An 18,212-nucleotide genomic window follows, 5' to 3' on the forward strand; every position below is an offset into this window, starting at 1 on the left:
TTCCTTGATTTTTTTTATTTGAATTGTGCTGTTGCTGCCTTGATTATGGACGGTTTTATTTTAGTCCTTGCATAGACTTCCCCACCCCAGTATAAAATAAGCTTGTTCAGAGACACCCCAGTTTGTTTCTGTCTCTGGAAGCCAATACACGTAAAGCAATATAAACTACTAATGATTCTTTGCTGGAGACAAATGAAACTAGCTATCTTCATAAACCATGATTGAATGAACCAATACTGGAGAGAAACATGCAATGAAAAGACAACCAAGAAAAATCCTGACCCTCTTACAGCCCAGCTTCTTGAGCAAAATGTTACAGAATGTTCAAAAGAGGGGGCCTTTCTTATCTCTCTCTCAGAAAATCTGAACTCTTTCAAGCACTTTCTTTTCTGCCCATCCTTTGTAACAGATTATGGAAACATAGGAGGCATCTGGTGAGTAGGTAACTTTAAAAATGGAGGGAAGAATGTGCAAACCAAAGTTTTTTCTAGGATACAGGCAGCAAAATTTCAGGTAAAAATAAGTCCCTCAAGGACATGCACTGAGGAGTGAAGGCCAGCAGGAGATAGGAAGTGAGGAGCTGAAACGGTGCTGGGCACAGGGGAGGCAGGCGAGCAGACCAGCAATCTCCTCCAGCAACACAACGAGCATTTAAATGCAAAGAGTCAAAACTCCTGTTTGATGTCTTCACAAATCCTCGTTCCTGAGAGTCTATTTGGACTTATGCTTGAAAGGGAAGGGACATATACTCTTCTTCCATAATTCACTTCTTCATTCAAACATAAAATTCACTCCTTCCACCTCCTGGGTGGGAGACAGAGGCCTTTGTTTTAAATTAAAGTCAATCTCAGATGACTGACCACAGTGTCCAGAGGCCACATGATGGCAAAGTAGGGAAGAACGAAGGGCTTCAAGGGTCTTCATAGCAGTTCTGAGATGGCTCCTCCTGCTAAAAAGATTAAAATAAAAAGATTTCTTTAGTATCAGCTTAGACCAGTTACTTTCAAGAACAGAAATACTGATGGATGCTAAAAGATGCATTCCAAGCAAACGTAAGCTAAGAACATCCCACCCCTCCACTTTAAGTTGAAACCAACTCCAACTCCCAATTACCCCTTACCGAAGCAACAAATGATTCAAATCCCAAACCATGCCCCCAGGACTTTTCTCAGCGTTGACCCCAAAGGGAGAAAAAGGGCAAAATGATCAGACTTCTACACATTTCAAGCTGCTAACCATTCTCCAAGGTGTTAATAATGCTTCATATTTCAAAAAGAGAAGTAAGCAAAGGATAGGAAATTCTAGGCTAATGCATCTTTTAATCTTTCATACATTAGACTAATTCACCACTAAATGATTAATGATGAGCAAAACACCCTTTTTCAAACACCCCTGTTCCTTAAGTGATACCCTCAACTCCTCAGAATACAGAATGTGGTGAAATGTTAATGAAAACCACTGCTGGCATTGCTGTGCACCAACAACGGATTAATAAATAAAACCCTAAATAGTGAAATGAACACTTCCCTGGTCACTCCACAGAAGCTGTTCAATCTCTGAAGGACATCCTGAAATGGGCTGCTGTGAAATACTAACTGAGAAGTGGAAAAAGAGAACAAGGTGAAGAAAAGTCCTCCCAGTGTTATCTGGAATGGATAAGAACATGCTACTTGAAGGGAAAATGGTTTAAAATAATTGCCCAAGCTATTAAAAAAAAAAAAAAAAAGAGTACCCACTTATAATTTGCTTTTAACCTGATTTTTACAGTGCAGCACATATGAAAACTGGCAATAAAAATAAATTCCAATTTGCCTGAGAACAGACTGAAACTCTCCTGGGTGCTACATGTTAAAAATATTTCCAGGCAGGAATACTGGAGTAGGTCGCCATTTCCTTCTCCAAGGGATCTTTCCACATCTGGGATTGAACCCATGTCTTCTGCAATGGCAAGCTGATTGTTAGCACTGAGCCACCTGGGAAGCCCCAGAGGTATATTTAAGCTTTTCAGATCTTTCAACATAAAATGTAATGATTAACCTCTTGATTTTTAAGATAATCTGAGCTAAAAGAATCCACTCCACAGGACTTTAAATACCTTAAGGCTAGCTTTTATGATCATTCCCACAGGTACTCTGACCAATCTAATTTTAAGTTTAAAAACAAGACATAACATTGACATTTTAAGCCTAAATCATAAGAGGAAAAAGTGGTGTGTATTTTATAATGGGCACTCAAGATGATTAATAAGCTACATTATACTGCTTATCTGAGGTAAGTTAGTGTTTTTTTCTTATTGCCCTCTTTCCTGTGAACAGACCAAAAACAAAGTTTGTTGAGGCGTCAGGCAACAAACCAAAACCAGAGCAGCACATGTTGGAGGAAGACAAGACACACAGAACAGCACAAAGCAGGTCTCCAGGTGAATTAAAATTCGTTCCGAGTGTTATTTAGCTGCAATATAACAGAAACCTCCAGTGATAAAAAATTAAGAAAAATTCAGCTCATAGTGAACAACTGCTATTGTTACCTCCCCAAAACAGCTAAGCCAGAAAACACTGGATATTAATTTTCAAGCGTTACCTTAGTCAGATAATAAGACCACACAAAATGACAATACACCAACTAGCCATCTAAAAATCTGATCTTAGCAGGAATTCATAGACTAGTCTTTGAGAGAATGATCATGTTTTTAAAGGAAAGCGGCTGGGGGAAAGCCCCTACCAATCACTTAAAATTATCAGACTCACTAAATGAACAGGATATGGTTCAGAGGCCCAGGGCGTGGGGCCAGAACCAGGAGCGCGGCAGCGCACCACAGGCAGGGGAGTCTGAGGGGGCCTGTGGGCCTCAGAGGTGACAGCGCCACTCAGCCTGGCCTCTGCCGCCCTCGAGAGAGCGCACCATCCCGCGCCCTTCAGGCCCGCAGTCCCACAAGGCCTTTAGACCCCATACGTGACAAACCACAGCTTTGTCACCCTTACTACTGATGGTGCTCACTGCCAAGGAGCCCTACTTCTTGGGCAACCCTTGAGCGGTCACAGGCAACAGGGACTCTGGTGGTTCTGCTCTCACCTCAAGTTTTGATCCTGAAGACTGTCCTCTGGAGAGTGTAAGGTAACTAGTGGGAATCTGGCAGATGGAGCAATGCTGATACAGACTTTCTGAGAAGTCCCCAGTTCAGTTTCCCTCAAGCTTCACTGACAGGCCCTACCACAGAAAGTGTGTCGTCATGGATGTGGGTCCACTGGCCGCATCCAATACTGATGAGCTGTTTGACAGGGAAGCGTTTTCGAGCCCCAGGTTCCAGACGGCTAAAGTGCTTCTACTGGTGCTCTGTTAGTCTTCCGAGTGTCCCCTGAAATGCACAGTCTCCTGCTGCAACACGGAACAGACTGCAGCAGCTTTGTCAGGACTAATCGGCGCTCACTGAACAGTTTCTTCAGTTAACTGATCAATTATTCATAGTAACAAACAGCTGGCATTTATCCAACTTGAGCAGTAGCCTACACCTATAATCCTGCCTTCAAACAATTTGGCTCTAATGAAAAACTAGGACATTTGTGGGGAAGCAAAGTCCACAAAGCACTGAATATGCAAATACTGTACACCCATCAGACTGAACTGATCTTTGAGGATGGTTCAGCCTCAGCCACTATTCATTTCTTAATATCTGGTGGAAAATCCACAATGACAGCATGCTGCTGCTTCACTGAAAACCTCCACGATGTGGAAGAATGTGAGACGTGAGTTTTTATTACCTCAAAGGCCCTGGGGAGCCATGCGAAAATCAACAGCATGTGTTAGCCAGCCTCTGGGCCCTCCAAAATGGTACGGGATGAAGCCCCACCCAAAGAAATCCACACAAAAGATACGATAGGTTGTCTTGAAACGGACACCTCTGACGGCCCACTATGATACTCAGTGTCAGCACTCTCCCCCAGAGTCACAGTTTTCACAAAGACCCACACGGCAGCTAGTGGCTAAGGCCCTCTAAGAAGGGCTGGCAATAAACCACAAAGCCCCTGTGGGACTTTTTAATGGTCCTGCTCCTCAGCATACTCTGGGGTTTTTCTGGCCATTTCGGAGATTTCCATATAGGAAAAGGCCAAGGAACCAAGGCAAGAGAAGATGGGAAGAAGGAAGTATAGCTCATACAGGCAAGTATGCAATGTAAACAATCATGTCGTTCTTGAGTTGCACAGTCCTGTCCGACTCTTTACAACCCCACGGACTGCAGCACACCAGGCTTCCTTGTCCTTCTCTATCTCCCAGAGTTTGTTCTTGTCCATTGAGTCAATGATGCCACCCGACCATCGCATCCTGTCGTCCCCTTTTTCTCTCGCCCTCAATCGTTCCCACATCAGGTTCTTTTCCAATGAGTCGGCTCTTCACACCAGGTGGCAAAAGTATTGGAGCTTCAGCATCACTCCTTCCAATGAATATTCAGGACTGATTTCCTTTAGCACTGACTGGTTTGATCTCCTTGCCATCCAAGGGACTCTCAAGAGTCTTCTCCAGCACCACAGTTTGAAAGCATCAATTCTTTGGTGCTTAGCCTTCTTTATGGTTCAAATCTATATATGACTACTGGAAAAACCATAGCTTTGACTATACAGACCTTTGTCTGCAAAGTGATGTCTCTGCTTTTTAATACACTGCCTAGGTTTGTCACAGTTTTTCTTCCAAGGACCAAGTGTCTTTTAACTTCATGGCTGCAGTCACTGTCTGCAGTGATTCTGGAGCCCAAAAAATAAAGTCTGTCACTGTTCCCATTGTTTTCCATCTGTTTGCCATGAAGTGATGGCACCAGATGCCATGCTCTCAGTTTTTTGAATGTTGAGCTTTAAAAGCCAGTTTTTTCACTCTCAAGTGCCCACCAGAGCAAGAAGCAGCTTCCCCCCAAGTCAGTCCCTCCCATCAGGAATCCTGCACAAGTCTCTTATCCTCATTCATCAGAGGGCAGACAGAAGAAATAAGAACTTTAACACATGGCCCACAGAATGAGAACCACCATCACAGAAAACTAGCCGAAATGATCACATGGACCACAGCCTTGTGTAACTCAGTGAAGCTATGTGCCACGCCGTGCAGGGCCACCCAAGACAGGTGGGTCAGGGTGGAGAATTCTGACAAAAACTGGTCCACTGGAGAAGGGAATGGCAAACCACTTCAGCATTCTTCCCTTGAGAACCCCAGACAGTATGATCATGAAAAGCTGGTAAAATGCTTGCAGTAATTTAGGCAGTTCTTTTTTGTCTGTGTTCTAGGAAAGCACATCCTCACTCTGGCCTTGTTATGTACAAGTCTCCCCTAGTCCTTTTAAAGGATGAAGTCATTAAAATAGCTGCCTCTATTTAAGGTTGACCAACTGAAGTGCCTAATAACAATAATGTAGAAAAGAAAAATCCAGTCTGAAGCACCCTGCTATTTCAAGACACAAGTTTTAGCCTTTAAGGAGGTTTTAACCCTCTTTTAACCTTGTCAGCTAAATGAGTGGGAATAAACTCCTATAGGCCCTTGATGATGATAACCACTCTTGCTAAAAGGAGCTCTGAAATGCTGACATGTACAAACACTATGTATTTTACACCTACCTCAAAATTTCAATGCAGTATTTTGAGAACTTAAGGGAATAAAAGAACCCGTTCATTTAGGGCTAAGTTAACTTTGCAACATTCTGATTTTCAGTGTTATTTAGATGTTTTTGAAGCATAGTTGAAAAACACCACTGCTCTTATACGCTGAGCCATAAAACACAGAGTACTTCATGGGACCTCTGACAAAAGCCCAATGTGGAAAATGCCAAAAATATTTAGTTACTATTAATGGCCATAAGAAAAATCTGGTTTTTAAAAACTTTACATGATTTATTTACCATATACTTAGTATTAAAAGAGCAATGGTTAATTACATACAGATTCTGAAGATGCTGGGAAACTATGTCAGAGTATTTAAATTAATTCAACATGTTTGCCAATATTTTAAATCATCCTGAAGCAATTTAGCTTTTGGGGCCAGGGAAATTGATTTAAACTTTAAATAGTTTCTTCTGTAGTAGCATCAACTTATGCAAGAAATGGGTTATGGAAGGATCACTTTTATTTACATTAGTCAATTACTGACCTGAAGTCTTTGTTAGCAATACCCATATAACTTGTTCTAGGGTATTTTTTAAAATATATAGACAAGGCCCTAAATGAACTGAATGTGGAGGTGATAAATCAGCGGAGTACCATAAATACTGTTACTGGGGAAAAAATGCTAGTGCTCTAGTGGTACGGTGTAGGACTATGAAAATCCAGTGAATTTGAGGGGGAATACTCAAAATGATGAGTCACTGAGTCTGTTCCAGCTTCTCTGTAGAAGAGAATTCACGTTCACAATGATAAACTGGCTTAAGGAATTCTGGTTTGCATTCTAGCGCATATCATCACATTTGGATTAACGCAATTAAAATTTTTAATATGGTGGGAAAACCCCCTCAAATACAACCACTGACATAGTTAGTCCTGCCTCTGAACTTATAGTCGTAGCCACAGAAAACTGAGACTGCCGTGTTAACTAAAGCAGCGCCTAAAAAAGTTTCCAAACCCACAACGTTTGAGCAGAATTAAATCCTAGATTGATCACTACTTTCCAAACAAAAGACCCTTCAGCCTAGATTCACAAATATTTGATAGGAAACTGAAACTGTTCCTCCTCCAATAAAAATCCCTCAAACCTAGAAAAGGGAGACAAACTCGGTCAGTATCAAGCAGCTTAGGTATTAAGAAGCTACGAAGTTTGTCTTTTGGACAATCTTGTTCTGTTTTTTAGATAAGACCTCATCTCCTTCCTTGATAGACAGCACTAGTAACAGCTCCATCATTCTTTCTAGAATACTGAGAGAGAGAAAAACACCACCTCTGGGATTTGAACAATCGGAAGAGAGAGAAAAAAGATGGTACAGTTAAGCAGTCAGGGGCTGTATGAAGCAGCTCGTATTTCTGGTTACCTGCCTGGATCTTTGAGACAAAACAAAACAAAAAACATAGGAGCAAATACAGATGAAAATATTAATTAAATGAGGGGTTCTTACCCTTTTAGGGGTCATGGATTCCTAAAGGAATCCTGTGAAATGTATAAGCATCTTCCCCACAAAAATATTCACACAATATTTTGCACATAAGATAAAGGGAATGGAGAGCCCCTGAAATACAGTTGCAGACCCAAGGTTAAGAGCCATTGAATTAAGCCAAATCTGATTTAGCCTGCCCTTGGCAGCAGCTTAGAAGTCAAAGATCTTCTGCCACTGGGGAAAAGGAGGGAAGATGTTTGGGAAGTAGTTAGGCACAGTAGGACTTTGGAATATTAAGGGAGAGCTAGACCAGGCATCAGCATTTAGAAATGATTCAAGTGTAGCAGGTAGTTAATGGTGTTAAGAGGAATTTTTGAGGGATAAAAAAAAGATCAAGGGAATGCAGATCCCTGAAACCAAGTTATGGACCCAAGGTTAACAGCCACTCAATGAAGCCAAATCTGGTTGAGCTGCCCTTGGCAGCAGCTTAAAACTTGGAGAATTATCTGCCACTGGGGAAAAGGAGGGAAAGAAGGAAAAAATGTTGCAGTTAAACGGAGTCAGAGGCTGTACAAAGCAAGGCCACGAAGAAAGCCAGACAGTGCTCCCAATGTGTCCTTACCTGTCAAGGGCTGGCTGAGCTCCGCCTGCACTTTACCCTTCGCTGATCCTTCCAGAGGTAAACCTCTGTCCCCTTTGTAGAGTTTCGGTTTAAATGGAGAATCTTTCTCTTTACCTTTTGATCCTTTAGGCCGGCCTGCTTGCTTCTTCTTGGATTTGCCATCCCCCTTCACACCCAGTAGTGGATGGACTTCTGTAAAAGGACACATAGGCATGGAAAGGAATCCACACGTCACCTCAACCAAGCACAGGCATGCTGCCTACCCATGAGCAAAGAGTTTTGCTCTTGTGTCCCAAGTCCACTAACACAAGAAGAAAAGTTTGTTTTGTTTATTAATTATAATACTACAAAACAGCAGCCATAACATGAGAAATAGTTGCTTGGCCAAAAGGCACACATAGCCTATATGGTTCACACCAAACTACAGCAGCTCTCTTAAAGCTCTACATGCAGAAAACTAAGATCATGGCATCTGGTTCCATCACTTCATGGGAAATAGATGGGGAAACAGTGGAAACAGGGTCAGACTTTATTTTTGGGGGCTCCAAAATCACTGCGGATGGTGATTGCAGCCATGAAATTAAAAGACGCTTACTCCTTGGAAGAAAAGTTATGACCAACCTAGATAGCATATTAAAAAGCAGAGATAGTACTTTGCCAACAAAGGTCCGTCTAGTCAAGGCTACGGTTTTTCCACTGGTCACATATGGATGTGAGAGTTGGACTGTGAAGAAAGCTGAGCGCCGAAGAATTGATGCTTTTGAACTGTGGTGTTAGAGAAGACTCTTGAGAGTCCCCTGGACTGCAAGGAGATCCCACCAGTCCATCGTAAAGGAGACCAGTTCTGGGGGTTCATTGGAAGGACTGATGCTGAGGCTGAAACTCCAATACTTTGGCCACCTGATGCGAAGAGTTGACTCACTGGAAAAGGCCCTGATGCTGGGGGAGATTGGGGGCAGGAGGAGAAGGGGACGACAGAGGATGAGATGGCTGGATGGCATCACCGACTCGATGGACAGGAGTCTGGGTGAACTCTGGGAGTTGGTGATGGACAGGGAGGCCTGGCGTGCTGTGATTCACGGGGTCGCAGAGTCGGACACGACTGAGTGACTGAACTGACTGGCAGCAGCTCTAAATAGAAAAGGGAGATCAAAGACCCCCTGATACTTTATCACACAAGTCAGAACAGGAATGCACATATACACGCTGGCACATGAAAGCAGAAAGTGAATAGGCTTTGGGACTCAGGAGACCAGGGCAAGAATCCACACTCTACTATGTGATTAAAAAGGCTTCTAGAATTAAGACTGTCCAGGTCTGACCAGTATTGATACTTTACCACTTAATGAGTATTTGGAAGGAGAGGTAGAGGAAGCCTGATATTTAAACAAACTGATCCAGAAGAATTGATGCTTTTGTCAGAAGACTTAAAGCGTGTTATCTTAGTAAAAGTACCGAGGGCAGAATCTCCCCACTTTAAAAGAGAAGTGAAAGCAGATAAAATTGTAACAAAACTGTAAAACACTACAAAAAAGACTCAGGGAAATATTCCTTTAAGGGAATATCACCCAGAAAGGAAATTACAGGTTGTGCTGGAGAGTGGGTCTATCATATGAGAGAGAGGAAGTGAGGCCCTTACCATCATTTGGTACTCCTTGCAGTTCAATATTGGTTGTTTTGGGTTTCTTCTTGGGCGGCTGGGACCCGTCTGCTGAAGACTGCCTCTTCTTCTCTGAACTAGCCCCTTCGTCCATCAAGGAGGTTTGGACTGCATCCGGTGGGGGGCCATAAGGATTTTCTTCTGGGTCTTCTACCTCAGGGGCAATGGGTAAATATAATAGAGCCTTTGAATCTTCCAGTTCTTCATCACTATTTGGAACAGGATCAGAAAAGGGATAGGAAAAAAGAGGAGAAAGTTGCTTAAACCATGAACCCTTCCTCTAGGGCAGAATCATCTAACCGTAAGCAACAGGTACGGACCTAAAATTTCACGAAAGCCAAGGGGGATAAAAGAAAATCAGACACTATGATAAAATCAGTAGTAAAAATAAATGGCATAAAATTGATCACTTCACTTCCTTAAGACTTTCTATCAAGGGAGAATGGAAGGGACCTCCTGCACATCACAGGAGTTAACTCTTTGAGCCTGAAGGCAGACGGGACTGAGGAACAGGGGGACTGAGCAGCACCCCCAGAGACTGAAGAGGCGGCGCACCCTGAGGCCTGGCCTCCGGCTCACCTGCTGCAGAAGGCCGCGATAGGGTCCACGCTGGTGACGTCCACTTCCTCGTCCTCTGCAGCATCAGCCCCTGCAGGGCAGGAACACAGTAGAGCTGGGAGAAGAAGTGCAAGACTGCTGCCTACGTGCAGCTTACGATTTTCATAAACTGAAGTCCAGGAGAAACAGGAGGAAAATCAGGCATTCCATCTAACTTTGCCGCCTGGCAAATACGTGCTGAACTTCCACCATATGCTAGGCCCTGGGAATACAGCACTGCTCCAGAAAGCTGGGAACAGTTTTTTTGTGAAAGCCCCAGCAGTCTAACTGGGGAGACAGACAGAAATGGCTAATTTCAGTTCCACAACATGAGTGCTACAATAAAGGCATGTGCAATGTGCTAACGAGATGGGAAGAAGAAACAACGTATGCAGAAGTTTGCGAAGCTTTCCATGCAACACAATCCGATAACACCAGTACAATCTAAAATATCCTATAGTCCTGACAGTCTTCCTAAGACTCCTGAGGCATACAAGTTAAGTGAGGACCAGCACCTTCAGGCTGGAGAGAACTAACTTCAACGCCAATTCCTTGATCCCTCGCACCATCAAGAAGCCCAGCAGTCAGTGACAGTGCCAACAGGGCACATTACGCATTCATACACACAAAGCCCGCCAGATGCAAAGCCCTGTGCTTGTACACTGCTGCTGCTGCTGCTAAGTGAGATATTTATTCTCAAGGTGCTTCCTATTTAGAAGTTCAGTAGCCAAGAGATGAAAATAACAGCAATCACGACCCATTAGAAGAGAACATCTGAATGCTCATTATGATCTAGCTCACTATCGTGAGCCCTCTACACAAACTGTTTATTTCCCACAACCGTAAAAGGCAGTTTTTACAGATAAGGAAGCTCAAGCTTAAAGAATAAGTACTCTGCCCAAGGCAGTCTGACTCAAGTCCATGCTCTTTACCTTTGTGCTGCTGACAAAGGAATGGCAATACCCAACAGCAGCTCAGCACCTAGCCTGTGTGGGTGGCTTTGCTAGGTGCTGTAGGCAAATCCTCATTAGAGAGCTGCTCAAGCCCTAGTAATGCCCATATAAGCTCTGAGTCAATGCCTTACAAATAAAGATTCTGAAAGCACTATTAAAAGTGCAAGCTTAGAAAAAAAAAATTAGACTAAGTGCTGAAATGAATTTTCAGCACAAATTAAGAATGAGTACTGAGTTAAAACAATCATTTTTCCTTTGGGAAATACTATCTGCAATTGAGAAATATTACCTGTCTGTTCAGGCTCACTCTTATCTTCATCTTCAATATCAAACTCTGATTCCCTTTCTTCATATTCTACATTTTCATCCAATTCTTTGAAGTCTGGCGCAAATGCACTCCAGTTTTCCTATGCCACAAACAAAATACACTACTTAACCATAGGAGAAAGCAACAGTCTGTAATCTAGACATTAATGACATAAATGACAGGCTTGGGCATAAGAGACTCAAAATTCTGAGATCAAATTTGGCAGGTAATAAAAATTAGGTATCTATAGGTTTTACTATCATAAGGCATTTCCTATCTTAAACATGCCATATTATTAACTGCAATTCTTTCATGAACAACTGTCTCCTTTAACACATTTTTAAGGATTTTAAGGATGATTTCACTTCTTCATCTGGCTGTGCGGACCCTCACTGCGGCACCTGGGCTTTCTCTGGCTGTGGCAAGCGGGGGCCCCTCTTCACTGCTGTGCGTGGCCTCCGCAGCGTGCTGGCTTCTCCTGCCGCGGAGCACTGGCTCTAGAGCTCGGGCTCAGAGTTGTGGCACAGCGGCTTAGCTGTCCCACAGCGTGGGGGATCTTCCCAGACCTGGGATCGAATCGGTGGCCCCTGCATTAGCAGGTGGATTCTTAATCACTGGACCCCAGGGACATCCTTAATCTTTCAAAGATGTAATTCTGAGGTAAAATGTTGAGTTTTCTCATGACTACATGGGTTAAAAATATAATTAAAAGTTTTCAAAATAAAACCAAATGCAAAACAGAATCTAACTGAGCTGAAAATAGAAGGCACAAGAAAGCTCTATCTCAGATAAGCAACAGAAAAATATATCAGGAAGTACCCTAGACTTTCTCCCTGAAAACAGAGCTAGTAAACTGGCTTTGGACCGAGACCCTCCTAGTAAAGTAAAACTAGATGCACAGAACCATTTAATCAGGTTAGAAGAATCATGTGGAAAAGAAAGTCAATTAAGTAACTTTTGTCTTACTATTTGCAAGGGTCATTGATACAGAACGAGTATCTAGTTTCAAAACAGTTAAACCAGAAAAATACTTACTACTTGATTTTGTGCCCAGATAGATACCACTCCACTAGAAATGGACGCTATGATGGGTCGAACAGGATGCCACTAAATTTTAATGAAGCAAAGAAAAGTCAGTTCTGAGAATGAATCCAAGATTTTCCGTGCTCCGTAAGTAACAGCAGCCGCCTCTCGTCCTACTTACAGCTACGTCCAGGAGGAGCTCGCCTCTGGTCCCATGGAGAATCTTCACCAGGTTGCCAATGCTCTTCTCCCAGATGTACAGGGCATGCTGCCGGGCTGACCCTGCCACTATGTACTCCCCATCCCCAGAGAAACAACATTTCTTCCATGGGGTCCTACAAACAAAGAAAGTGCCCAAGGAGAACCAGAACCGGATGCCAGGTAACGAATGAGCTCATATGCATCCAGGTTATGGCACATACCTATTCACCAAGTCCTGCAATTTCTGCATGGGTTCAGGCTCTCCATCTCTTCCACAGGTTAAGATTTCTCTACCGTCATAAACTCTGATTATTCGATCTGCTGTGTTAATTAAAAAGCAACTACAGAAACGACAAAAATATCAACACCAGAGGTCAGAAATCTGTTCCCGTTAACATTTTCCATGACTACCAGTTACTAAGAATAATACCACAAGACAGCTAACAAATAAGGAAGAGAATGAGTGAAAATCTAAGTAATGGACTAGCCTACTTATGTATCTACTTGTCACCTTTCAAGCTAAAATATAATCTGAAGTGAGAAAACGCTTTATATCAGTACTTCCTGTGTAATCACTGAACCCTATATGTACCAGTATTTGACTAAAATCCAAAACCTATATATTGAAACCAGTTTCCCAAATTTACAAGCTTACAGTTAAATATATATAAATACTTCATTTCTCTGGCTTGTTTTAGTTACGGTACAATATATTCTTCTTAATGAGTTAATAAATATATCATTTGGATTGCCCAAATTGTTAACATTAGAAGTGTTGGAAATCTGTCTAAAATACAACTTATTTTACCACTTTCTTCCAGACTTCACTAACTTTTTATGAATTCAAGAGAAATTGAACATGAATGTCTTCTAAGTGTGAACAGTGATTTCTATACAAACTAAAGTGACCATCATTTCTCTTATTGACAACTTCTCTTATTGACAACCTATTTTCTTCTTGTTTCTGTTGATATCTACTTCTAGTTAGGTAACCAAACTTATTAGAAAAACATCTGAAAGTAAGAGGATAAATAAGTTTCATGTAAGTAAACTGCATATTCAATTATTATGTGAATTCTGTGGTATCAATTCTGATTACAACATAATAAATAGTTCATCTCTGCCCAGTGCTTACCATGTGCCAGGCATTCTGGTTCTATGCACAGACCACTCAGACATCTTTTCTGTAAGGGATGTGAACCTTTTCTGTAAAGGATGTTTACCTGTGAACCTCCGTTAAGATGTGACTGTTGGCTCAATGCAGTAAATTTTATAAACTTAAGAACCAGACAGTAACAGTTTCTATAAATATTTTTTTAAATAAACTCTAAAAAAATTTAAGTATAATATACACAAAAACTATGACTCTCAACGTATTTTTGCGCTTTGCGCACTTTTAACACTGTCTCTAAAGAGGCAGGCCCCACTCACCTCCCCTTCCGGGCAAACTCTATTGACTTAATGGCTGTGGTATTGCTTGTTCCAGTTGTTACTCTGAAGGAAGCAACAAGATCCTGAGAATCGGTTTTTAGGACCAAAATCTAAAGTTTAACAGAGAAAAAAGGTAAGTAAGTATTCTGATAATTTACAGTAATTAGATATGGCTTCTGTTTTTACAACTGGGCAAAGACTGGGTGAAAACCTAAGTATCTCTATTCAACTTGCCTTTACCCCTTCAATTAAAGACAATGTCTTAACCTATGTTTAAAAGATGGTGTTTAACATTATCCACAAGAGACAGAAAGTGGAAGCAACCCAAGCATCCATCAACAGATAAACAGAACGTGACATATACATACAACGGAACATTACTTGGATTTGAAAAGGAAAGAAATTTTGACGACATGTGCTACGACATGAATGAATCTTTAAGGACACTATGCCAAGTGAAATAAGCCAGTCACACACAAAAAATACTGGATGAGTTCCAAATTCATAGAAGTAGAAAGCAGAATGACGGTTTCCAGGGGCTGAAAGGGAGTAAGGAATAGCAAGTCATTTAATAAGCACAAGGTAAGTGCGAGATGAAAAGAGCTCTGGAGCTAAATGATGGTGATGACTGCACAATATCGACGTACTTTATACTCCTGAGCCGCACGCTTGAGAATGGTTAAGACAGTAAACTGTAAGTGCATTTTACCACAAAAATACCCAAAACACTGCCACTCTCTTAAGTAGCCATACTAACCGATACGACCCAGTCAAAAAGGAAAAAAAATAAAAAATAAAAATGCAGTGGAACTCAAACTCCAAAAAGTTTGAAAAGGATCCCAAAACTTACTTAACCTTTTTTTTAACCTAACTTCTTACTACACAAAACAACAGATTAAAGTGGCCTAAATTATACAGTATTTTCAGACCAAGATATCAGACATCTTGTTAGCAATGTTCCAGTGACGATTTTTAAGTTTTATAATTTAGTAATGGCCCTTTATTACTAGCACCCACTAAAGGCCCTCCATCCTCTTCTAGATCGAATGCTCTCTGACCACTCTAATTCCAAAGAACAGAAATTATTAAGGCATGTGAGAACAGGCTGTATTTGCCACAGGCAGGAAGCACACTCAGCCCAGGGAAAAAAGAAATTTCAAAGAAAAGAGAACACGTAAACACGAAACGAGCCAGCACACAGGATGACGGATGCTTACTTATTTCACCAGCTCCTAAGCTTCCAGGCTTACCTTGCCTTTCGCATTTCCTGTATAGATATATTCTCCTCGCCTATCAAAAGATGCAACCACGTTCAAATCGGAGTCATCGTCTACAGGCAGAACGACATGTTTGGAATCTGAAAGGGTCAACATGACAGGAGCAGATTTCATGGGACACACGAGAACCTTGTTCCTGTTTAAAAACATGAACAGCACATTGGCAGTTGCTATGGTATCAGAAAGCTGACTCTCTGCCCTTTTTCCCTAATTCCTATCCACTACCCTCTCATCAACCTATCCAGCCCAAGGATATTTAAAATAGTTGAAGGAGACTAAACTCTAAATTTCTAATAATAGGGAAATGACTGAGTAAAGTTATGGGATCCTACCTTGACAAAACAAAATGTAATCATTAAAAATAAATATGAAGATGTAGCAGGAAGCAAAATATCAGTTAAAACTATGCAAAAATACATATTTGTGTACACCTAACAGAGACAAATGCTTTGTGAGCTAGTAAGTGCTTTGTGAGCTATGAAGCACTATATAATAAGCTTTAAACTTAATGAGAACTTAACTAAAAGAGAACCTAGAGAAATGAAAAATAGCTGTATCTCAGTAACTGAATGGTGGGTAACTACATAAACAGGAGTAGGCAATGGCAACCCACTCCAGTACTCTTGCCTGGAAAATTCCATGGACGGAGGGCCCTGGTAGGCTGCAGTCCATGGGGTCGCGAAGAGTCGGACACGACTGAAGCGACTTAGCAGCAGCAGCAGCAGCTACATAAATATAGTTTTTAAAAATATTTTATTTATTTGGCTGTGCTGGGTCTTAGCTGCTGCATATGGGATCCAGCTCCCCAAACCCAGGACCCCTGGCATTGGGAGGGCACAGTACTCGCCACTGGATTTCCAGGGAAGTTCCTTAAATGTAGTTTTCATAATGAACTGTTTCCGGTACTAAAGAAACTCAAATAATTGGGAGAAAACCCTAGGTCAAGAACAGTTATTATTATACTTATTTCTATCTTTGCCCATTTCAAAGTTTTAATTATTACAGGCCAGTTTTTAATTGTAAACTACTACAACAGTATCTTTAAAATCTATTCAGAACCAACCGAGACAGAAAAATTCATTCATGTAGAAGAAGTTTGACGAGACGCATGCTTTTGCCTCCTGAAACCTTAAACTGAAATCACCATGAGCTTAGAGATCATTTAGACAGAATCAGACCCACCCCAGGAAAGAATAGCTGAGATTAAACATACTGATCTCGCGGATGATACTGGACTTTTAAGATGGGTGAAGGGAATCGAAACCTCTGGTCGCAGTCGCCTGAAAGGACATCCCACTGTGACACTATGTTATCAGTGGAAGCGCTCACGAGCTTATGACCATCTCGACTCCAGCTGAGAAGGGAAAAAGGGTAACTTAGCACATATTCTAAGTTAAAAATACCATATCACCCTTACAGATAAAAATGCATGAGTCACACTTATTGCCCTAACTGTATGGGTCACCAATGTTTCTTCTTCATGTTTTAAACATATACTCAAATCTGTCTAAGCTTTCCTAACACTAAGCAATAAATAAGAATGTTTTCATGACATCTTCGTGTCTAGCAATAGAAGCTCTTAAGATAACAATTCAAGTGGCTCAGTGAAAAAACAGACTCAAACATTTTAGAAGAGTGTAAAACTCGTCAGGCCCTTAAGTGTTGATTTAACAAAAACAGGTTTTCTTCCCCTTGAAGGCAGGAGGAGTAGTTGAATTTTCTGAATTTGGCCCTGCAGTAGCACCATCACAGTATAAACTAAACCATACAGATAGGAATCTGTTATTTACAAGACTTAAGAAAGAAATCAATTCCTCCTGATAAGTATAGGTAAACATCCTGGACATTACACAGAAAGCTAAAAGGTAAAGAGCCAGACTGGCTAGGCTCTGGAGGATCTGAGGAACAACACAGCAGTGAGACCCTTAGGCTTCCTTCCTGCCTCAATATCCTGGACCAGGTGATGGAGATGCCAACAGCCGAGCAGCGTCACTGGGCACCCACAGTGGGCACACACCCTCCCGGAGAGCCAAAGGACAAGCAACACACACTCCCATAGAGATAACACAGGTATTAGAGCCCAACAGACATTTCAAGGCAGCCATCATTGAATGCTTCATCAAGCAATTACAACATGCTTGGAACAAGTGGGGAGAAAGAAATCTCAGCAAAGAAACAGATGACCAAATGGGAATCTCAGAACTGAAAAATATAAAAACTGAAATTAAAACAAAAAAACTCAGAAGATGGGTTCAGCAGCCAGTGGAAAAGAGGAAAGAATCAGTAAACTGGAAGACAGAATATATTGGGGAATCTGAACAAAACGGGAAAAAATGCCATGAAAAAAATGAACAGAGCCTCTGGGACCTGTGGGACTATAACAAAAGATCTAATATCTAATATCCATGGCATCAGAGTTCTGGAAGGAGAAAACAGAGTAAGGCTTAAAAGTGTTTGAAGAAATAATGACTGAAATTTTTTCAAATTTGACAAAAGATATAAAATAATACAGATTCAAGAAGCTAAGCAAACCTCAAAGAAGATCAATTAAAAGAAATCCAGAAATATTTCTGGATCAAGAAATATTTCTTGAGAAAAGAAATATCTTTTCTCAAGGTCTGATGTTTGAAACAAAAATCCTAACAGTATCTTAGGTAGGTATCAATATACATAGAGGAAATGTTTAAGACAATTATATCATAAACAAGGAAGGCAAAGAGAGGTAAAGGGAAAGTTTCCATATTTCAACTAGTGAAACATCAACGTGAGTAGACTGTGATGAGTTATGTATAGATATAACAGTATCTAGCAACCATTAAAAAGCTATACAAGCTATACAAAGAAATAAACTCAAAAATAATACAGATAAGTCAAGATGAAATTCTAAAAATAGTTCAGTAACCTACAGAAAGCCAAAAAAAAGGAAAGAAAGAAAACAGAGAAACAAAAAACAGAACAAACAAACAGAAAAAGAAACCCTAAATGAGCCTTTATTCAAATTTTGCAATGAATAGGATTTGCTACTTAGGAACGTAGAGGAGGCAACACAGTTCCACGGTTAAGAACATAGGCTCAAGTCAGATT

At 41.2% G+C, this 18,212-nt stretch overlaps 1 protein-coding gene across 2 annotated transcripts in view; it reads right to left on the bottom strand.

Moving 5' to 3' along the window:
* RBBP5 (RB binding protein 5, histone lysine methyltransferase complex subunit) overlaps positions 1 to 18,212 on the bottom strand; it is a 39,466-nt gene continuing 21,254 nt past the window's right edge. Inside the window, exons 4-14 of one of the 2 annotated variants that reach the window (XM_052653472.1) lie at positions 16,342 to 16,482; positions 15,102 to 15,264; positions 13,852 to 13,961; positions 12,642 to 12,761; positions 12,401 to 12,554; positions 12,232 to 12,303; positions 11,179 to 11,296; positions 9,919 to 9,988; positions 9,319 to 9,548; positions 7,794 to 7,871; positions 1 to 949 (exon numbers count right to left, since the gene is read on the bottom strand). In XM_052653472.1, coding sequence (XP_052509432.1) covers positions 921 to 949; positions 7,794 to 7,871; positions 9,319 to 9,548; positions 9,919 to 9,988; positions 11,179 to 11,296; positions 12,232 to 12,303; positions 12,401 to 12,554; positions 12,642 to 12,761; positions 13,852 to 13,961; positions 15,102 to 15,264; positions 16,342 to 16,482 — 1,285 coding nt within the window. In that variant the 3' untranslated portion in view covers positions 1 to 920. Of the gene's footprint in view, positions 950 to 7,679; positions 7,872 to 9,318; positions 9,549 to 9,918; positions 9,989 to 11,178; positions 11,297 to 12,231; positions 12,304 to 12,400; positions 12,555 to 12,641; positions 12,762 to 13,851; positions 13,962 to 15,101; positions 15,265 to 16,341; positions 16,483 to 18,212 lie in introns of both variants that reach the window. The other variant, XM_052653471.1, reaches the window with a different exon arrangement.

This window comes from Budorcas taxicolor, chromosome 16 (assembly GCF_023091745.1).
Source record: "Budorcas taxicolor isolate Tak-1 chromosome 16, Takin1.1, whole genome shotgun sequence".
NCBI classification, from domain to species: Eukaryota; Metazoa; Chordata; class Mammalia; order Artiodactyla; family Bovidae; genus Budorcas; species Budorcas taxicolor.